At 42.6% G+C, this 19,748-nt stretch overlaps 1 protein-coding gene across 1 annotated transcript in view; it reads right to left on the bottom strand.

The window, feature by feature from the left end:
* Positions 1-5,892, bottom strand: part of Unc-115a (Uncoordinated 115a) — a 475,062-nt gene extending 469,170 nt beyond the window's left edge. Inside the window, exon 1 of the mRNA XM_068226596.1 lies at positions 5,538-5,892. Coding sequence (XP_068082697.1) covers positions 5,538-5,541 — 4 coding nt within the window. The 5' untranslated portion in view covers positions 5,542-5,892. The remainder of the gene's footprint in view (positions 1-5,537) is intronic.
* Between the last annotated feature and the right edge of the window lie 13,856 nt (positions 5,893-19,748).

Raw genomic sequence — 19,748 nt, 5'->3', positions numbered from 1 at the left:
GAAAAACCAGCAAGTACCTTTCTTCTGAACTCCATTATAATTTGGCTTTGTATAACTATAGTGTACTTTAGTGGAAGTTATTTTCACAAAAGACTACAATTAAGCACACACTTTGAACTCAATTGAGAATCTCTGAATTGAATACCACCTACAAGATGTATCAATCTGACCACCGAGCCATTTCAGTAAAAGGCAATATTCTCCCTAGGACTTTTCTAATGGCTACACTGCCCTGCCAATTTTACAGACTGCCCAGCTAACATAACCTAGTTACGTGCTAGTTAAATAATACTAATACATATTTCAGTCACTGGATGCTCCAAATTAAAATGCAAATACTGTACAACTGTTTATTTAATTGATAAATCATTATTATTATTGGCAGCATAAATGCATGAATCAAATAGGAGTTGAAATATTTAGCTTGACTATCACGTAGTGTCGTGCGCGAGCGGTGTCTGGATTAGCGTGGTATCGCATGCGAGCACTAGATTCCTTGGGATGTCACAAACCATTATGGCACTCCACAGAAATCGAGTGGTAAGCCCCGGTGTTACATGATTATGAGTGAGCAATGGAACACTGGAAGTTCAAAATACTCTGTTGTGCCTTTTTCGTGATAATACTAAAATAGTTCAGTTTTACATTTAATATTTACCTGTCTGGTATTACTGTTAATGCCCTGAGGGGGATAAATTGAAATGTTATAATATTTCATTTTTGCATAGTTATTCCTCGCCCGGCTTCTACTTCCTACCACCCGGCTGATGAACTTTTCAGGCAAGAACACTGAAATGGTTCAAAGTAATGTAGTGTAGCTTAGCGATGCTGAAGTGAACGGATCAAATAATATTGCATCTAATCATCTGAAAAACATACAACTCATCTGGAGAATATGCTATCCCTGTATGGTATAAGTCAGACCAAGAAAAGTGAGATTATCTAGAGCCCATACCCTATGTTGCCCCTTGGGAGCATAGTTGTTCCTGACATCTGTCATGAAGTAGTCATAAAACTAAAGCGGAAAGGTCACCCTCTACACGGACACCACTTACCATCAATTTCGGGAACAATTTTCTGCAAACCCACTTAATGTAGTCCCAAAGGAAAACAGGGCTGAACTATGGAACCACTAGTTCCCCAACCTCCTGCAATGTGTAAAAACTGAAGGAAAACTACACCCTAGCCATGAGGAAGCCATAGTTACATGGAAGTCATTAAACTGACTACAAGCTGTAGTTTGAGATCCAAAGCAATCTGAAAAAAAAAAATGGTGATTCCTGAAAGGACATATCTTGTGCAACTACCATGAACATCGGACAATAACTTAAGGCACCTGATGAACTGCCCTCTACCCTTATATAAACTGCTTGACAAAAATTGAAGCACTCAGAAGGGAAGGAGGAAACTAAATGAAACTTCACGTGTTAAGAGGTTATGTGATGTTATTTCAGGATTACAAAATTGAGTGAAATTTACAAAGAACTTGGCAGTATGAAACCCACTTAACAGTGTGACGTTGCACACCCTCTGGCCTAGATGCATGCACTGATTTGGTTGGGAAGGGTGTCAAAGCCATTGTAACCTCTCCCGAGGCAAGCTGGCCAACAACTGTTCTAACTGGTCCTTGATATCCTGGATATTGGCAATAGGACAGAGTTGACGTCCGAGCTAGTTCCACACGTTCAATCGGAGACAACAGACCTGGGGATCTTGCTGGCATCAGGAATACCATAAGATCACGCAGACAGTTCATACACAAACATGCTGTGTGTCCTGTTGAAAAATGGCACCACGATACTGTCGTATGAGAGGTAACACACGAGGACACAGGATGTCCGTAACCTACTGTTGTGCCCTCAGGGTTCCCTCAATCACTACTAGCTGTGACCTGAAGTCATATCCGATCCCCACACCATGACGCCACGAGTGACGCTGCTGTGTCTCGCCAAAACATTGGAAGAATGGGACCTCTCCCCAGGCCACTGCCATACTTGCAGATGATGGTCATTCAGGGTAGTGCAGAACTGCGATTCATCACTGAACACAATGTGATGCCATTCATCAGCGGTCCATGTTTCCTGGTCATAACACCACTCCAAATGCAGCCGTTTGTGTTGTGGTGTTAATGGCAGTCTAAGATGCATGGGACGGTAATTCCATATTTCGGCTGCTGCTAGTCTTCGACCAATGGTGCGGGATGACACACAATCCTGCAGGGAGTCTGTTACTTTTTCTCGGATGGCAGGTGCAGATGTGAAGGGGTTACGATATGCTTGTGGTCAGACATGTGGTGGTCAGACATGGTTGACCGGAACCTTAATGACGACGATGAGTATGCCTGCCCTCACGTCCCCATGCAGTCCAACATCGGGCCACTGTCACATCCGGATGTCCCATAAATCTGGATACAGCAAGATTCGACCAGCTGGCCAAATGGAGACCCACAATGAGGCTTCTTTCAAACTCTGTCAGGTGCTAATAACGCCGTGTCACACAAGTACACGACATCTCCTTCACAGTGATCACTCAACATCTGACACCATTCACGCCCCTTATATACCCTACCAGGACTAATAACAACACTAATGCACTCTGATGACTGTTTTACCTGTCACAGAGAATTGCAACTCTAAGCAATTACATACCCGCCAATGGTGTGTATATGTATGAAGTTATATCGACATCTGACCATTTCTTCTGGGTGCTTCAATTATTTTTTTCTTTTTCAGGCAGTGTACTGCTCGATCTGGCACTAATGCCATAAACATGGCCAAATGTTAATCTTGTATATACCATGTAAACATCATACACCCTACCAATTTTCTTTCTAATTTTTGTTGTCTTATGGCGATACTGACATGAATTTCTTTTAACAAACATTTTATGTAAACAATATGACAATTAAAATCAGTGTTACCGAGCTCCTTGAAGGTGAGGCCAACTCCACCAACAAACTTGCAGAGGTGGTTCAGAGATACCTTCCAATTTATTATTATTATTATTATTATTATTATTGGGGGCATGATTAGGTCAGTGGCTTTGCTGGTGGCTTTCCATCCAGATGGCCAAAATCCAAAATGAGCCAGCGTGACCAACAATCCAAAAAATAACTAGGATAATCTAAAGAGAGATTTAAAAAAAAAAATTAATCGTGTCGGAAACATAAATTACGGTAAAGATATTAAAATAAAATACATCAAAAAATTGGTACTATAAGCATATAATTTCTAGAAACAAGGTAATATCACATCACATGGGCCTACCATACACCATACAAATAAAATGTAAATGTAGTGTGACCAGTATTTAGCCAATTCGCACACTTCCCTGGTGGCATCAATCAGGTTCTGAGTAGAACAATTAGTTGGACACAACTTGCAGGCAGGAGATGGTTCATGGTCTGTTCTTCACCGCTTGTATTATTATTATTATTATTATTATTATTATTATTATTACTACTACTACTCCTCCTCCTTGGCTTCCGAGTCAAAGAATGGGGATATTAAGAGCGAGAAAGAAACATACCGGTAGAAGATGATGGTTATAAAATCATGGTATAGAAAAATTTACACAGCTGTCCAATACTGAAATTTGATTACCATTAGCCAAAATCAGAGACTAGAAGAAAAAAGAACATTAACACTGCAGAAAGGTAATAACCCCCATGGCCTGGAGAGCAGGTTTCACGCTACTGTGCAATACAAGGGAGATGATAAAGTGAGTTGTCGTAACTTTGCTTAGCAGTGGCAGACCAAATGCATGGTCCCGCTGTGTTAGCAAGTAGGTATTGCTAACCTGCTAACTAAGCAGTCTTGGAGGGGCGTGTCAATCCAACTGATGAGCCCAAATGGTACATCTGGGCAAAACTCTGTAAACGCACACAGCCTAACCACCCAAAAGCTGGTTCTATTCCTATGATTTTAAAATATTTTGTACTATTTCTTAATTTACCGCAGATTTTACACTTCATTTGAGTAAAAGCAATTATCTTCCATTTGGGACAAATATTACAGTGATATTTTGTGGATCCAATTCGTTCATGTAACCCTCAAACATCTATGAGAAATTCCACGTTGAGGCATGGCAGAAATTAATGTAACATTTCGTTTGCCAATGAACCTAAGGCAAAGCTGTAAACTGACAAGGATGCTATGGCAAATAATGCATTAATGAACACTGTACCCATAACTCTGCCAAAGTCAGAAACTGGTATAGGCCTAGGAGGTATATCAAAAGGAAAAAAATGCTAAGGTCTGTTTGGACATTGAAAGATAAAATACCTGGTATGTAAAATACAAACAGCAGGTCTAATCATCATTGTAACTTGGCACTGCAATCACTGCCTTAAATGAAGAAGCAATTTAATAAAAAGGAAACTTATTACAGGAACATGTATATAAATTTTATTTTGGAACAAACACAGATTACATAGCCTCCATCTTCATTCACAAACACAAGTGTTACACCAGGTACAAAATAAAATACCTGTAACCATCGATGGGTTATAACAACCTAGATCTCTATATCAGTAACTGCCGTTTTCTTTTTTTACACCTAAGCTGACAGACTATTCAAATTTAACATAAGAAATTTCATCTTAATTTATCCGTATTGAACTGAGTTTACAAATACTTATAAAATCTGAAAGGTTCGACCTATTCAATACAAAGCAATGTTTTCTGAAACATCGAAACTAGTACTGCTAATAAAGTGATTATGTTGTAATACAATCAGACAGCATTGCTTTGTATTGAATAGGTGGAACCTTTCAGATTTTATAAGTATTTATAGACTATTCAAATATCAAGAATTTCTTGCACATTATTATGTTCCATGTAATGAACACTCCTGCTGAAAGAAGAACTAAAATTTATAGGCCTACATGAAAACTAAATCACATTAAAACATTTTTACAGTAGGTACTAGAAATTCCACCAGTAGATGCAAAATTAAACAATAGTTCTGAAGTTGGAAAGATTACATTGCAACCCTATTCATTCTCGTTACGGCAAAAAAGCCAATCTCATTCCTTAAGCATTTTCTTTTTAATTTATACGAAATATAAAAGTCGAACTTTATAATGGGTGTTCAAAAATCACAACAAACTTCCATCGCAGATTTTTTTAATAAGCTGTAATTTGTCTGATATGAATTCCGAACATGCAAATATAGCACAAGTAACGCTCAGAATGTAAGGAAATAAACTACTACGAAAATTTATACATGCCAAATGAGAAACAATGTATTCCAGGGACATCACTCGTGCAATCACAACAGTAAATTTTAACAGAAATAGCCTATTTGTAGGCGTATACTTGTGTTCCTAACCACATTATGACAGCTGAGTGAAATCATAAATACCGCAATGCTTTAGACGTATCATGCCGCTTGAATGCTACATTTGACAACATATGGACATTAGTATTCTGATCACTCAGCCCACATTAGTCAACACCTACTACATTAAGTTTATTACGTTTAGGACGTCATAATAAACTTGAACTCAAAGCTAGTGACCGGCAAAGCAAACTTACCCATTTTTTTTCAGTGGCCAACCTTCCCGTTTTCAGACTGTTTATATCCAGAGAGTGTGTCACCTGCTGTTCATGACTAAACGAGGCGTAACATCGCGAAGACCGACACAATCATTCAATATAAACATCCAATATTCACCAACATAAATGAGGCACCATTCCTCCACTGTAAACGAAAGGGCGAGTTCAATGATAGGAGGGGAGGGGCGATTGAAGATTGCTATGTTAAATCTCACAGTTTACAAATTTGTCTTATTAACTCAATCCCATAAAGTCATTCGGTGCCGTTAAATATACAACTGATACTAGAATTGGAATGATTAAGTTCATAGTAAGTCATAAAAGCTAAAATACGTATATGTGTAATATTGATAAAATATCCTGTGTCATCTACCGGTGTTATACGGAAGCTAACGGGGAGAGTTCCCAATTTGGTTCTTTCATGAATAGCCTACTAACGCTACCTACACGTAACTTGATTTACTTTCCCTCTCATTCAAGGCTGAATCAAGACCGATTGAGATATTGTAGATGGTAGATGATATCAAACGGCGATTAATCGATCGCCAGTGGCAAACATTTAACGACTTGGTAATTGGTTCTTGTTGATCCAGTAAGAGAAAGCAAAATGCATAGCAAATTCAGTGTCGGGTTTTGAGGTCACGAACATGGAATGACTAACGGCAGTGTTTATCGAAGTGAGTCCGCGTTTCAGTAAATTCTTTCCTGTCGGCCAGAGCGAGGGCGCAACCCTCTTGGTGGCCCGCCTCACCCCCTGAGGGTGGGGAATGAAAACGAATATATATATCCGGTCGGTAGATGCAGAGTGGGCCCCGGCCCTCAAGTGACCACGGCTGGTATTAATACGTGCTCCAACAGCTCTGAACTCTGACCGGCCAACCGAGCAGAGGAGGGGTGGCCACAGCTCTACGCCTCTGCATTCGGGAGACGGGACAGGGCTGGACCTCACGGCTGGCCCAAACCGTCGGCTGTTCTGAGAATGTTTTTCCGTCGTTTCCTATTCTCCTGCACTAAGGCGAATGCCGGGACAGTTCCTTGTACAGGCCACGGCCGCCAACCCCCTCAACTCCTAGCATCTCCTGCACCTCACCGACACAAATCTCCCGGCCTGAGGGACTGCATCACCGTCTAAGAGGCCGGTTTCCCCCTTCAGGCGAGGAACGAAAACACCTTAGTAGTAGTAAATTCTTTAAAAAAGAAAAACTCTCCCAATCCTACCTTCGCCAATTCAAATTCACTCGCGATCCTTACTTCTTCCGCCTACATCGACAGACCCAGTATGGCGACCGGGAATTAAAAGTGCGGGGGGGGGGGGGGGGGGGTGAAACAAATGTACAGACAACAAAAAGTACCCGAGTTGGTGGCATATACCGGCCAGGGCGTGGGGCACGGCGGGGTATACGCATGAAGATTGGAAAAAACTACAAAGTGGTTTTGTTATGCTATCTGAGCGAATTTCCACAGAGAGGTAAAAGTTTTACCAACTTTTGTGCGGTAATAACAGTTTTTTAAATAATTTTGATTCAATACTAGACTATAGAGCAGGGCTGCTTGGCCGAGGCGGTAAAGACGAGCTCGGTTCACCTGGAAGGATGTGGGTTTGATTCCCCGCCAGGAAGTCGAAATATTTAAGAAACGATATTTCCATTTCCGGAGGTGTACATGGCCCTGAGGTTCACTCAGCCTACACCAAAAATGACTACCAGGTTAATTCCTGGGGACAAAGGTGGCGGGGCATGGAATTAACCACTCTACTCCCTTAAGCACACAGGTTACGGATAGTGGAAGCCTTTACTTTCCACCCCTCCAAGGGCCTTCATGGCCTGTACGGAGATGACTTTGCTTTTTTTGCTACTAGAGTATAGAATAAAACTTTCACCAAAGGAATAATATACACAGTCATGTATTACAATGAAATAGAAGTATGGCGTGAATAGGTATTTAAAAATATTTAGTTTTTGACTACACACTAGCAGACACTAAAGAGACTGCCAGACGGACGAATGCGTGTGGCAAGTCATGGCAAAAAAATATACCCCTGCTACCCTTTCTAAGAGCATATGCAAAGTCTCCACTACTTGCTGTGGCGGTGTGCAAATCGGTTAGCCGCGACGAGTGATATTTTATGCGTATTTCCGCTAATAATTGTGTTAATAATTAAATAATTTAGCTGATAAGAAAACATGCTTTGTACAAATTGCTTTTTTAAAAACTAATTCCTAGTTTCAGCTGGCTAAAATTAAATAGAAATGTTTCCTCCACAAAGTGAGGGGGCGAACGTCCCCCCTCCCTCGCCCCCCACCGTAATCGCACTACTGGACAGACCCTCCACACTATCCGGAACTACCTTGCAGCTCACACCCGTCGCTCCTGGGCCCATACGTACACCACTCTAAACACTCTCAACACTCTCTACGCACACCCATCCAAATATTAGCGCAAGCTGAACACTCTTGGTAAAACATCTACTCCTAAATATCCCATCACCGACTGTGTCGTCGATCCAGCCAACTCCATAGAGAAACTGGAGATCTTCGTCCAGCATTTCAAACGCCGTTTCAACACACATGCTGACTCTAATTCGGTATTTCAGGCAATCAGCTTTACCTAAACCTAGTCACCTCTTCCGTACTCGCACCTGCCACGAACCACAGCCTCACAAACCACCCCCTAGACGATCCCATCACCCCATGCGAAATCCTATCCAAAACCTGTAACATGCCCCTGGACCAGACAAGACCCGCTACCTACGCATTCGTCAAGCCCCTCCAATTCTTTTCAACATACTAGCCACATTCTACACCTTTATCCTTAGAACCGGCTTTTACCCTTCATCCTGGAAACACACTACAATGTTCCTTTTCTCCAAATCCGACAAACATCCCCCACACCTCGAATCCTACCGGCCCATCGTCCTTATCACAGTCCTTGCCAAAATCCTCGATAATATCCTTGTTCGCCGTCTCCACCCACATCTACACAGTAACCACTTACTTCCCCCTCCCAATTCGGCTTCCCTCCTGGCCACACCACCACTGATCAACTTCTTCGTCTGGTCCGAATCACATCCAATAACTTCAATCGCGTCCGTCCCACCCTTCTAATCACGTTTGATTTCCACCTAGCATTTGATTCCATCTGACACCCGGCCCTCCTTTTCAAGCTACATTTCTTTGCTTATCCACTCTCCTAAACCCGGTTTATCTCGTCCTTCTTCAGCAACCGCGCGACCAAGATGTCCATCAATCAGCAACTCTCCCCTTCTTTTCCTCTCACACTTGGTGTCCCACAAGGCTCTTCACTCTCCCCCCTCCTCTTTACCCTATTTGAAGCAGATATACCCCAGCCTCCAACCCCGATCCAACTTCTTCAATTTGCGGATGACACCGCCATTCTCCCCCCCCGCCCTTCTACTCCATCCAATCTATTAACCGTACCGTCCAACCTTACCTAGACTCCTTCATTTCCTGGTATGATCGGTGGCATCTCAAACTCAACCCATCTAAAACCTAGTCCCTCCTATTCAACCGCAAACGCCGGAGATTCAGCAGCACACGTGATCCCCACAATCTCCACCTCCGAATCCGTGATAACCCTGTTCGCACTCAATCCACCCTCAAATACCTAGGAATCCATTTCGACCAACACGTAACCTTTCGTCCCCACTTCTTCCACCTCAAAACCAAGACCGCCCCCGTGCCTGGCTGGTCCGACGTTTAGCCGGCACTTGGTGGGATCTTAAATCCTCTCTACACCTCTTAACCTACAAATACTTTGTTCGCATCCCCCTCTCATTACCTACAGTCTCACTGCCTGGGCAGCTGTCGCCCACTCAAATCCTACCTTGTACCGCCAGCTCCTTTTCATAGAAAGTCGCCTTGTCCGACATGCCCTACGTCTCCCCTTCCTCCTCCACACGTCCGATCTCTTTGGCATCTTCCCCCTTTCCAAAACTGGATTCCTTCGTCCTCATCCACTTCCAACGAGCCGTCCTTCGCGCTCTCAACCGAGCCTATTCTCCCAAACCCAATTCCTTAATGGCCCACGCCCTCCTTCCCGACTATTCATTCAATCCCGTCTTCACCTCTATCGTTCCCTTCCCCCACCCTAGAGTGGTAACCGACTGAGGCCTGTGACGGGACCCTCACCCTGGATTTCCTCCCTGTTCACTTTTATCACCCTCAGCAACGATAACAACAACACCAACAACTACGCCTTCTAAATCATTTCCCATTATAATTTTTATCATCTTGTGCGTGAGGTCGCGTCGGCGTCCCACTCCTTATACACATCTCATTTACAATGTGCCTTCTTAATTCATGTTCAACTCATCAGTCACCCACCTCTTGTATTAATAATATTACAGCAATATTCCATCCAATCATTATAACTTATACTTATGTTTAATCGAAAAAAAAACCTTGTGTACACGTCCATGTTATATGTTCTACATCATAAACTTCCGCCAAAATCGCATTATATTAATAATCCATGTATAATTATAAAAAATGTATGTCTTGTCCATGTCCGTATCAGATAAGTTCGTCGTGTCCTTTGTCCTCATATTTTAACAAAAACTATTCCTTCAGCTAAGTTAATTCCCATACCACCTCCCACTACTCTTCAAATCACGCCATACACATCCCTTCACGGTGGGTAGTGAAAACTTTAGTAGATAGAAATTCTTTCCGTCGGTACACGGCTCTACCGTGTCCCTACGCCTCTGCATTCGGGAGACGGGACAGGGCTGGACCTCAAGGCTGGCCCCAACCGTCGGCTGTCCTGAGAATGGTTTTCCCTGGTTTTCCATTCTCCTGCACTAAGGCGAATGCCGGGAGAGTTCCTAGTATAGGCCACAGACGCCAACCCTCTCACCTTCTCCGAGCATCCCATTCACCATAACAAATCTTCCGGCCAGAGAGACGGCGTCACTGTCTTAAGAGGCCCACCTCCCCCTTCAGGGGAGGAATGAAAAAATTTTGAAAAAATATTTCGGGGTCAGTAGATACAGAATGTGTTTCGGTAGATGCAGAGTGGGTCTCGGCCCATAAAAGGCCGCGGCTGGTCCGTGGTAAAACAGCTCTGCACTCTGACCAGCCAACTGAGCAGAGGAGGGGTGGCCACGGCTCTACCGTGTCCCTACGCCTCTGCATTCGGGAGACGGGATAGGGCTGGACCTCACGGCTGGCCCCAACCGTCGGCTGTTCTGAGAATGTTTTTCCGTCGTTTTCCTTTCTCCTGCACTAAGGCGAATGCCGGGACAGTTCTTCGTATAGGTCACGGCAATAGTATGGTCAACACCAGTTCTAAAACAATGGGTGTTGAGTCAGCATCTTCCTACGAGGACATCGACCCCTAATAGTGTACCTAAGGGGTTCTGACCCGAGGTAATGGACTCGTAGTTGAGTAGTAGGACAATGGGGATTCGCAGATTGTGCGTACGAGAGCAAGCCTAACCTCACAGTCCCCATCTTGGAGGGGCATAATCTCACAGAGCGTATTATTACGGCCAGATGACCTAGGACCTAGTTATACGGCTAGAATATACGCCATCTAAGAGGGGCATAAGCCTCACATGGCGTCGTTTTACGGTCAGATGCCCTTCCCGACGCCAAGAGCCATTATGGCCAAATGCCCATCCCGAAGCCATCTTGGAGGTGCCTAACCTCACAGGCTTAGTTTTACGGCCAAATGCTCTTCCCGACGACATCTTCGTGGAACTTAACCTTACAGGGCCTAGTTTTACGATCAGATGCCTTTCCCGTCATCATATTCGAGGGGCCTAACCTCACATGCCCAGTTTTACGGTCAGATGCCCTTCCCGACATCATCTTGGAGCCTAACTACACTGTCGCCATCTTGAGCCCAAATTTACGAAAAGATGCCCTTCCCGTCACCATTATCGAGGGGCCAAACCACACAGTCACCATTTTGGCCCACTTTTACGGTCAGTTGCCCTTCCCGTCGCCATTTTGGAGGGGTCTAAAAACACTGTCGTCATGTCCCATCGCCATTTTAGAGGGGCCTAATTACATAGTCGCCATCTTGGGACAGTTTTACGGTCAGCAACCCTTCCTTCCTCACATCTGCCATTTTAAATGAGCCTAAATACATCGTCGCCATCTTGAGCGCAGTTTTACGGTCAGATGCTCATCCCGTCACCATTTTGGAGGGGCCCAACTAAACCGTCGCCATCTTGTTCTAGTATTACGGTCAGATGCCCTTCCCGTCACCATTTTGTAGGGCTAACTACACCGTCGCCAACTTGGTCTAGTTTTACGGTAAGATGCGCTTCCCGTCTTCGTATTGAAGGGACATAACATCACATGGCCTAGTTTTACGGTCAGATGCCCTTCCCGTCATCATCTTTGGGCCTAACTACACCGTCGCCATCTTGAGCTCAAACTTACGGAAAGATGCCCTTCCCGTCGCCATTTTCGTGGGGCCAAATTACACGTCACCATCTTCGACAAATTTTACGGTCAGATGCCCTTCCCGTCGCCAATTTAGAGGGGCCTAAAACACTATCGTCATATTCCATCGCCATTTTGGAGGGGCCTAAGTGCACAGTCGCAATATTGGGACAGTTTTACGGTCAGTAACCCTTCTCTCCTCACAGCTGCCACTTTAAATGGGTCTAACTACACCGTCGCCATCCTGGCCTGGTTTTATGGTCAGATGCTCGTCCGTCACCATTTTGGAGGGCCTAACTACACTGTCGCCATCTTGGCCTAGTTTTACGGTCATATGCCCTTCCCGTCACCATTTTGTCGGGCCTAACTACACCGTCGCCAACTTGTCCTAGTTTTACGGTAAGATGCCCTTCCCGTTACCATTTTATGGGGCCTAGCTACACAGTCGCCATCTTGGCCCAGTTTTATCCCTGACTAGATGCCCTTCCCACCTCACACTCGCCATTTTGTACACAGGTTCCTAGTAGTGTTTTCCTCCTGAGCTAACCTAAATTTACTGTCAGATGCCCCTGGCATCTCTTCTCATTTAGCACAAGATGCCCCTTCCTGTCACCTTGGAGGAGCCGAATCGACGGAACGGACCCCGTGTTTTCGGAAAAGTAAATATATATATATTGCAATTGTTCAAATGTAATCATAATTATCATTACAATTCAAGACCTATCTGATGGTGTGATGTCGACCCCGGTCTAGAAAACAAAGAATAACGGCTGGCTGAATTTCTCCTTGTTTTGTTTGCCACACATCAAGAAGTTTGGACATTTTTCCACAGATGACACTACCAAAAAAGTATGATCATGCACCCTGGTGAAAGGTGTAAGAACTTATAATTTAAAGTTTTGCATTTCTAGGTTTTTGTAACTGATTGATGTTCATTTATTTTTGGGTTGGTAACCCTCATTTCTTCTTTCCGCCAGGTTTTAATCTGGCCAATCAAAAATATCTGTAATTAATTTTCAACCTATCACAGGCTTCTTGTTCGATTCTGAGTATCACTTTTGAACTTAACCAATAAAATTAAGTGGGCGTGTCCTGATTCATATTGAATGATCTCGAACCTTCCCTGAGGGTTTATAAACTGCGGCTTTTCACGTTTCTTGGCCAAATGATCGTCGTCTTTCGGAGAGTGTGTGTTTAAGCAGGAGGCGAGCGGCCTCTTTCGTCGGCAACCAGAACATCTATAAGGTAATGGCAACATAACTTTATTCTTACTTGCTACCTCCGCAGTTTCCGTCTCTTTAGTTATGCAACAAACTTTTATAAAAGGTAAATCTTCTTTCGGCTAATGTAAAACTTAGTAAACCCTTTAATTGGAAATCGGGGATAGAGAGTGAATTACCCTCTGGAACTCCCCTTTATCTTGGTTTGAGGTGACTACGTTTTGTAACTGTTTTTCCTTCTGTAATGTGTTAAAATAATTTCTATACGAGTCACCTCGGTAGTGTGGGAATAGCCCCTGTTTCATCGTCCTAGAGCCCTTTATATTTTTAAGTTTTCATTATTTTGGAGCGCAGTGTATGCCTCCATTCCTGTTGTTTTTGGGCCAGTTATTTAACATGCTCGTTTCCATGAAGCCCGGTAGGCTGGGTATTAAATACCCCTGTATAAATCATTTTCAAATTGTAAGTTGTGCCTTGAGAGGCCAGTGATTGAGTAGGCTTAGAACCTGAGAGCCTGTTAGCTCTTTTTCAAGTTTTTAACTGTAAGGTGTGTCTCTGGGAGGCTAGATATTGTGATTTAGGGAGCAAGTGCTCTTGAATTAGGGGATTTCTGCCCCTCATTAAATAATACCTCTTCCTTTGGTAAAATTATAAAACTAGGGACTTAAAGCTCAAAGTGTTAAGGTTCTGAATGTTGAATTTTTCCTAATCTGGTTTCATGATTGGCATTGTACTTGATTGTTATTTTTCCTTGTGGAAATTTTGTAAGTTAGGGTTTTTTCATAATGAAAGAAAAATGACCTTTCTTAAAGCTTTAATTCAATTCTTGACATTGTAGTTAGATTAAAGTACTTTCACTCTCTTGGGCTACAACCCCCTAGTTTTACAATTTTTGAGTTACCAGCTCAAATTTACAAAGAGCACAAATTTACACAAGGGCAGAAATCCCTCAATACATGGAGCGCTTGCTCCCAACTCACAATATCAAGCCTCCCAGAGACACTTTTACAACACTAGAAAAGAGCTGACGTGCTCTCAGTTTTCCAAGCCTATTGAAGGCGATATCAGAAAATTACAATCACTCGCCCTCAAGGCACAACTTACAAATTCGGAACAGAGGTATCTAGTACACAACCTATTGGGCCGTTGTGGAAAGAATCAGGTTAAGTAAATGGCCCGAAATACAAATTGAATGCAGGCGTGTACTTGCACTCCTAAATATGCATTCTTAAAACCTAAGGGGCACTAGGCCGATGAAACAGGGGCTATTCCCAAACTATGGAGGTGACTCGTATAAGAAAGTAATTTACCACATTACAGAATGAGAAACAGCAATAAACGTAGTCAACTCAAACCAAGTTGAAGGGGAGCTCGAGAGGGTATATCACTCTCTATCCCCGATTTACAGTTAAAGATTTATGAAATTTTTACATGAGCCGAAAGGAGATTTACATCTTAGAGAAGTTGGTTACATAGTTAAAGTTTCGAACCTTTCCCTCGGGTTAAACTGCGGAGCTAGCAAAAAATATAGATGTTATGCGGCCATACCTTGATGTATTCCTGCCCGATGAAAGAGGCACCTCCCGTCTCCTGCTTGACACACACACTAGTTCAGATGACGATCAAATGGCCAAGAGACGAGAAAATCCGCAGTTTATAAACTTTTGGGGAAAGTTGGAGACCTTTCATGAATAAACCAGCCACACCCTCTCAACTTATTGGTCATTTTGAAAGGTTACACTCCAAATCGAAGAAGAAGGTTGTGATAGTTCGAAAATTAATTACATAAATTCGTGATTGGCTAAATTCAAAACTGGCGGAAAGAAAAGATAAATATTGTCAACCCAAAAATAAAGGAACATCAATTAGTAAAATAACTTATGAATACAAAACTTCTTCAAAACAAAAGTTCTTCCACTTCGCACCAGGGTGCATGATCATAGTATTTTAGCAGTGACATCTATGGCAGACTGTCCAAACTTCTTGATGAATGGCAAACAAAACAAGTAGAAATGTACACAGTATAGTTAACTTCAGAATAACAAAATTACGTCAAATTTTAGTGGTGACATCTTCAGAGTAAAATTCTAACTTGTTGTATTATTGGTTTCATCTTTGGTAGATAGAGGAATTCTTTTAGGCGTTCATTTTGAACGCACGACGTAGAGGTGTACCTCCCGGTACAATTATTATTATTATTATTATTATTATTATTATTATTATTATTATTATTATTATTATTATTATTATTATTATTATTATTTGGATTATGATCTGGTCACGTCCGCAGACGTCTCAACATACCGGTCGCGTTTACAGGCATTCAGTGGTCAAAAAAATTCCTTATGATTATTATTTTGATCACTACGATGTATCACCGTCCTAACGTTATTTGAATTTTCCGCCTTAAATTACTCCTCTACTGCTGAAACTCTGAACTTTAAAACTGAATTAATTCAACCTTTATCTGAAGATGTCACTGTGTTAATTTCGATTTTTTTTGTTTATTAATTATCAAGAAGTGTGGGCATTATCTCACAGATGTCTGTACCAAAAACTATGATCATGCACCCTGGTGCGAAGTGAAGGAACTTTTCGTTGGTGGGTTGGCAATATTAATCCTTTCTTTCCGCCTGTTTTGAATGTACCCAATCAGTAATTTCTGTAATTAATTTCCCTCCAATCACAGGTTTCTTCTTCATTTTTGACTTGTAACTTTTAGCCCACCAATAAACGCATGTGGGTGTGTCTTAATTATTCATGAAAGGTCTCGAATCTTCCACGAGGGTATAAAAGCTGCTGATTTTCTGGTCTCTCGGCCACTTCAACAACATCTAGCTTAGTGTATGGAAGTATAGCAGGGGGCGGGTTGCGCCTCTTCCTTCGAGCAGCAGCTCTTCAGCAAAGGTAATGACCTTTTAACATCTTTATTTCTTTCTTGCTCAGCAGTTTAACCCCCGGGGAAGATTCGAAACCTTTTCAAAGTATCCTACCTGTTTAAAAATGTAACTTAGTGCCGGCTTATGTAAACATTTTCTTATTACTTTAACTGTAAATCGGGGATAGAGAGTGCTTTACCCTCTCGAGCTCCCCTTCAATTTGGACTTGAGGTGACTACGTTTTAATAACCGATTTTCTTCTCTTCATTAATGTGTTAAATTATTTTTCTTATACGAGTCACCTCCCTAGTGTGGGAATAGCCCCTGTGTAATCGGCCTAGTGCCCCTTAGGTTTTAACAGGTTGCATGTAGGAGTGCAAGCAACGCCTCCATTCATATTGGTATTTTGGGCCGTTTCATTAACCTTATATTTTTCTTTTGAGGCCCGGTAGGCTGCGTACGAGATACCCCTGTTTAATTCGTGTAAGTTGCGCCTCGATGGCAAGTGATTGTAAAGCTTTGTATTGCCTTTAATAGGCTTGAAAGATAGAGAGCGGGTCAACTCTTTATGGTGTTGTGGTAAAAGTGCCTCAGAGAGGCTTGAGATGTGAAGGTGGGAGCAAGTGCTCCATGTTATAAGGGGTTTTCTGCTCTTTGGTAATTTGTGGTTGTGAGCTGAGAGCTCAGAAATTGTTAAACTCTGGGGCTCGTAGCCCAGAATTTGTAAAGACCCCTTAACTTGTGCTTTCGTTTGTAAAGTTACATTGTACCGGTACCTGATTTTTCTTTGTTCTTTCACCTAGACAAAATTGTTAAATCTTGTTGTCTATTGAAAATATAACCTTTATTTAAATTTTAAATTCAATTTTCGGACTTGTAGTTCTACCCATTCCAGCCCGCACCTTCTTTCACCTCTGCTGATCCAACAAAATACGGTAACAAGTGGTAGCAGAGCGTGGTTGAATGGGTCTCAATTTTGGCCCTTTTGACGGCTAAACATTGCTTTTGTTTTGAACTCTAACAATTGTCTCCGTCGCTGGAATTTTCTTTCTTATTTTCTAAATTTATCAATCTTTTATCATCATGTCCGGCCCTCACGATGTCCTCCATCCCGGCTATTTGTGCAAGGAGGAATTAATTTATAAATTAACGATTAGAAATGTTCAATCTGAAGGCGCGGTTGCGGCCGACGCTACTAAGCTTAAAGATTCTCTAGATGTGCCGATTAGTATCCCCATCTTGGGGGAAAAAGATATTGACGACGCTCTCTCCACGATCACTGATAATGTTAATGAGCTAGCATCTGTAATTAGCTTTTTTGAAGGGGGTGATCCATCACCTAATCAACTTAAATGTGTACAAGCTAGATTGTTCCATTTTTACAATAGGGTTACTGATCTATTGTCTCTTAAGTTAAATGACAATCAAGAGAAGGAGGCTAGTGCTGTTCTCGAAAATCTTTCTAAATTGTCCAGTAAGGATAGCCTATTGTTAACTGGGGCAGTGCCCGCCAAATCCGACCAACCCACTCTGGTAAACATAGTTAGCGAGGAGCACTCTCCCACGGTGAAGGAGGTAGAAAATCCGTGGCAACTCAACCAACATCTGCCCCATTAGAAACTGAGTCCGGTCGTCGCATATCCATTCCACCCTTTGCGTTGAATAATGCACCCTCTGAAACAGCCTCTCCGCCCCTTAGGTCTTTACCAACTATGTCACCCGGGTTCAGTAGTTTGCCTCATCCTTTAGCGATGTTGCTTAGGGGTACTTCTAAGTTCTCCGTTAATTCTACCAATGACGTCATCGCATTATTAAGGTTTTTAGTTGAAGTCCAAGATCACGCTCTTGTATTTTCTCCTTCTCCGTGTCAAATCCTACAGATTATTTACCCCTATTCCATTGGTGTTCTCTCAGACAAGATAGTCAGAGCCATTGATGAACAATCATCTATTGAAGATTTCCATGCCCACCTGCTAGCTAACTTCATCCCGGCTCGAGCTAGGTAGTCTCTAATTCAGAAGTACTATTATAGAGTACAGCGACTGGATGAAAACTTCGCAGACTTCTTCCAAGATATTAAGTTCTATACTAGGGTATTTGCTCTACATTTCCCTAAAGATCAAATTGTACAGGCCATTGTGGAAGGAATTCCACCACCTTACAGGTCATACTTGTGTTTTGCGTCGCGTCCCCAAACTTTTGCCGAATTAGAAGCTATGGCTGTCTCAGCCGAGGGAGTTAGATATGCGGACACATTACGTGTCGCGAAAGAGCCCCCTCCATTTTCAGGTAATGTTCGACCTCCACCGCGCCGAACCCTCACACCCCGCAAATGTTATGCTTGTGGGTCGCCTGACCATCTCCGGAATAAGTGTCCTTTGATCATATCCAACGGGACAAAGAATGGAGCAGGGTCATCTCGAGGCTATTTTAAATGCGGCGCTTTTTCCCACATTGCCAAAAATTGCCCGAATTCTAATAGCACTCCCTCCTGCTCAACATCGCGTGCAACCTCCACTAATAATCAAAAGTGACTAGTGGCATCGGCTGAGTCGGCGTGCCCAACTTCTTCAGGCTCAGCCCCGGTTAAATCCGACCAAACCTCAGGGAAAACTCAGTCTTCTAATTTATCATTTGAAGGTCCCAAAGAATGTCTTAGGATTGCTGCGGATACCCATGCACTTGTACCTTTTCTCAAAATTGAGTTAAATAATGAACCCGTTACTGCTCTATTAGATTCTGGCAGTGTGTGTTCCATTATTTCGGCCGAGTGGTACTCTAAATTAAAATCTGTTAGTAAACTTCCTGATTTTTGTTCGTCTTCGGTTCAATGCATTTCGGCTAACACTTCCCCGTTAGAAATTTTGGGTTTTCCGTATGCCAAAATTAGAATTGCTAAATTTACCTGGAAAGTTAAACTGTTTGTGGCTAAGCACTTGTCTTGCCCCATTATATTAGGAGCGGATTTCATGTCTCACACCGGTCTTGTGCTCGACATTCAGAACAAGTCGTGCGCCTTCAAATTTGCTTTTAATTGTAAAATCCCCTTATTGAAATGTAATTCTGTATCATGTTCATCTCTTTCGCCTACCCAGGAGGAGATATTGTTAGACCTTAGACATCTACCTGAGGAGCAGGCTGAAAGTATTCGTAAGTTGTGTCAGTCGTTTCCAGATGTTTTCTCTGGTACTCTTGGTGTTACTGATCTTATTGAATACAAGATTGAAGTTACGGATTCGATTCCTGTCCGATTTCCTCCTTATAGGTTATCTCCACCTAAAATGAAGGCTCTGAAAGAGATCATAGATCAGATGTTGAAAGATGGTACAATTCGGCCCTCTAAGTCGGCGTATTCATCGCCTATTTTCCTAGTTCCGAAACCCCAAGGTGGTTTCAGGCCTGTGATTGATTATAGGGCTCTCAATCGGAAGGCGGTGTTACAATCTGCGCCCCTTCCCGACCTTCACTCTTGCTTTTCATGGTTTCGAAAAGCTAAGTTCTTCACCATCTTAGACCTCAATCAGGCTTATAATCAGATACCTCTGGCCGAAGAATCTAAAGATCTTACAGCGTTTGCCATGGATTGGAATTTATACGAATACAACCGCGTGCCTTTCGGGCTCCCCACGGGAGCAGACTTGCTTACAATCAATCAATCAATACTGATCTGCATTTAGG

This window comes from Anabrus simplex, chromosome 3 (assembly GCF_040414725.1).
Source record: "Anabrus simplex isolate iqAnaSimp1 chromosome 3, ASM4041472v1, whole genome shotgun sequence".
NCBI classification, from domain to species: Eukaryota; Metazoa; Arthropoda; class Insecta; order Orthoptera; family Tettigoniidae; genus Anabrus; species Anabrus simplex.
Note: the sequence above shows the minus strand (reverse complement) of the source record. Positions and strands in the feature narration are given on the sequence as shown.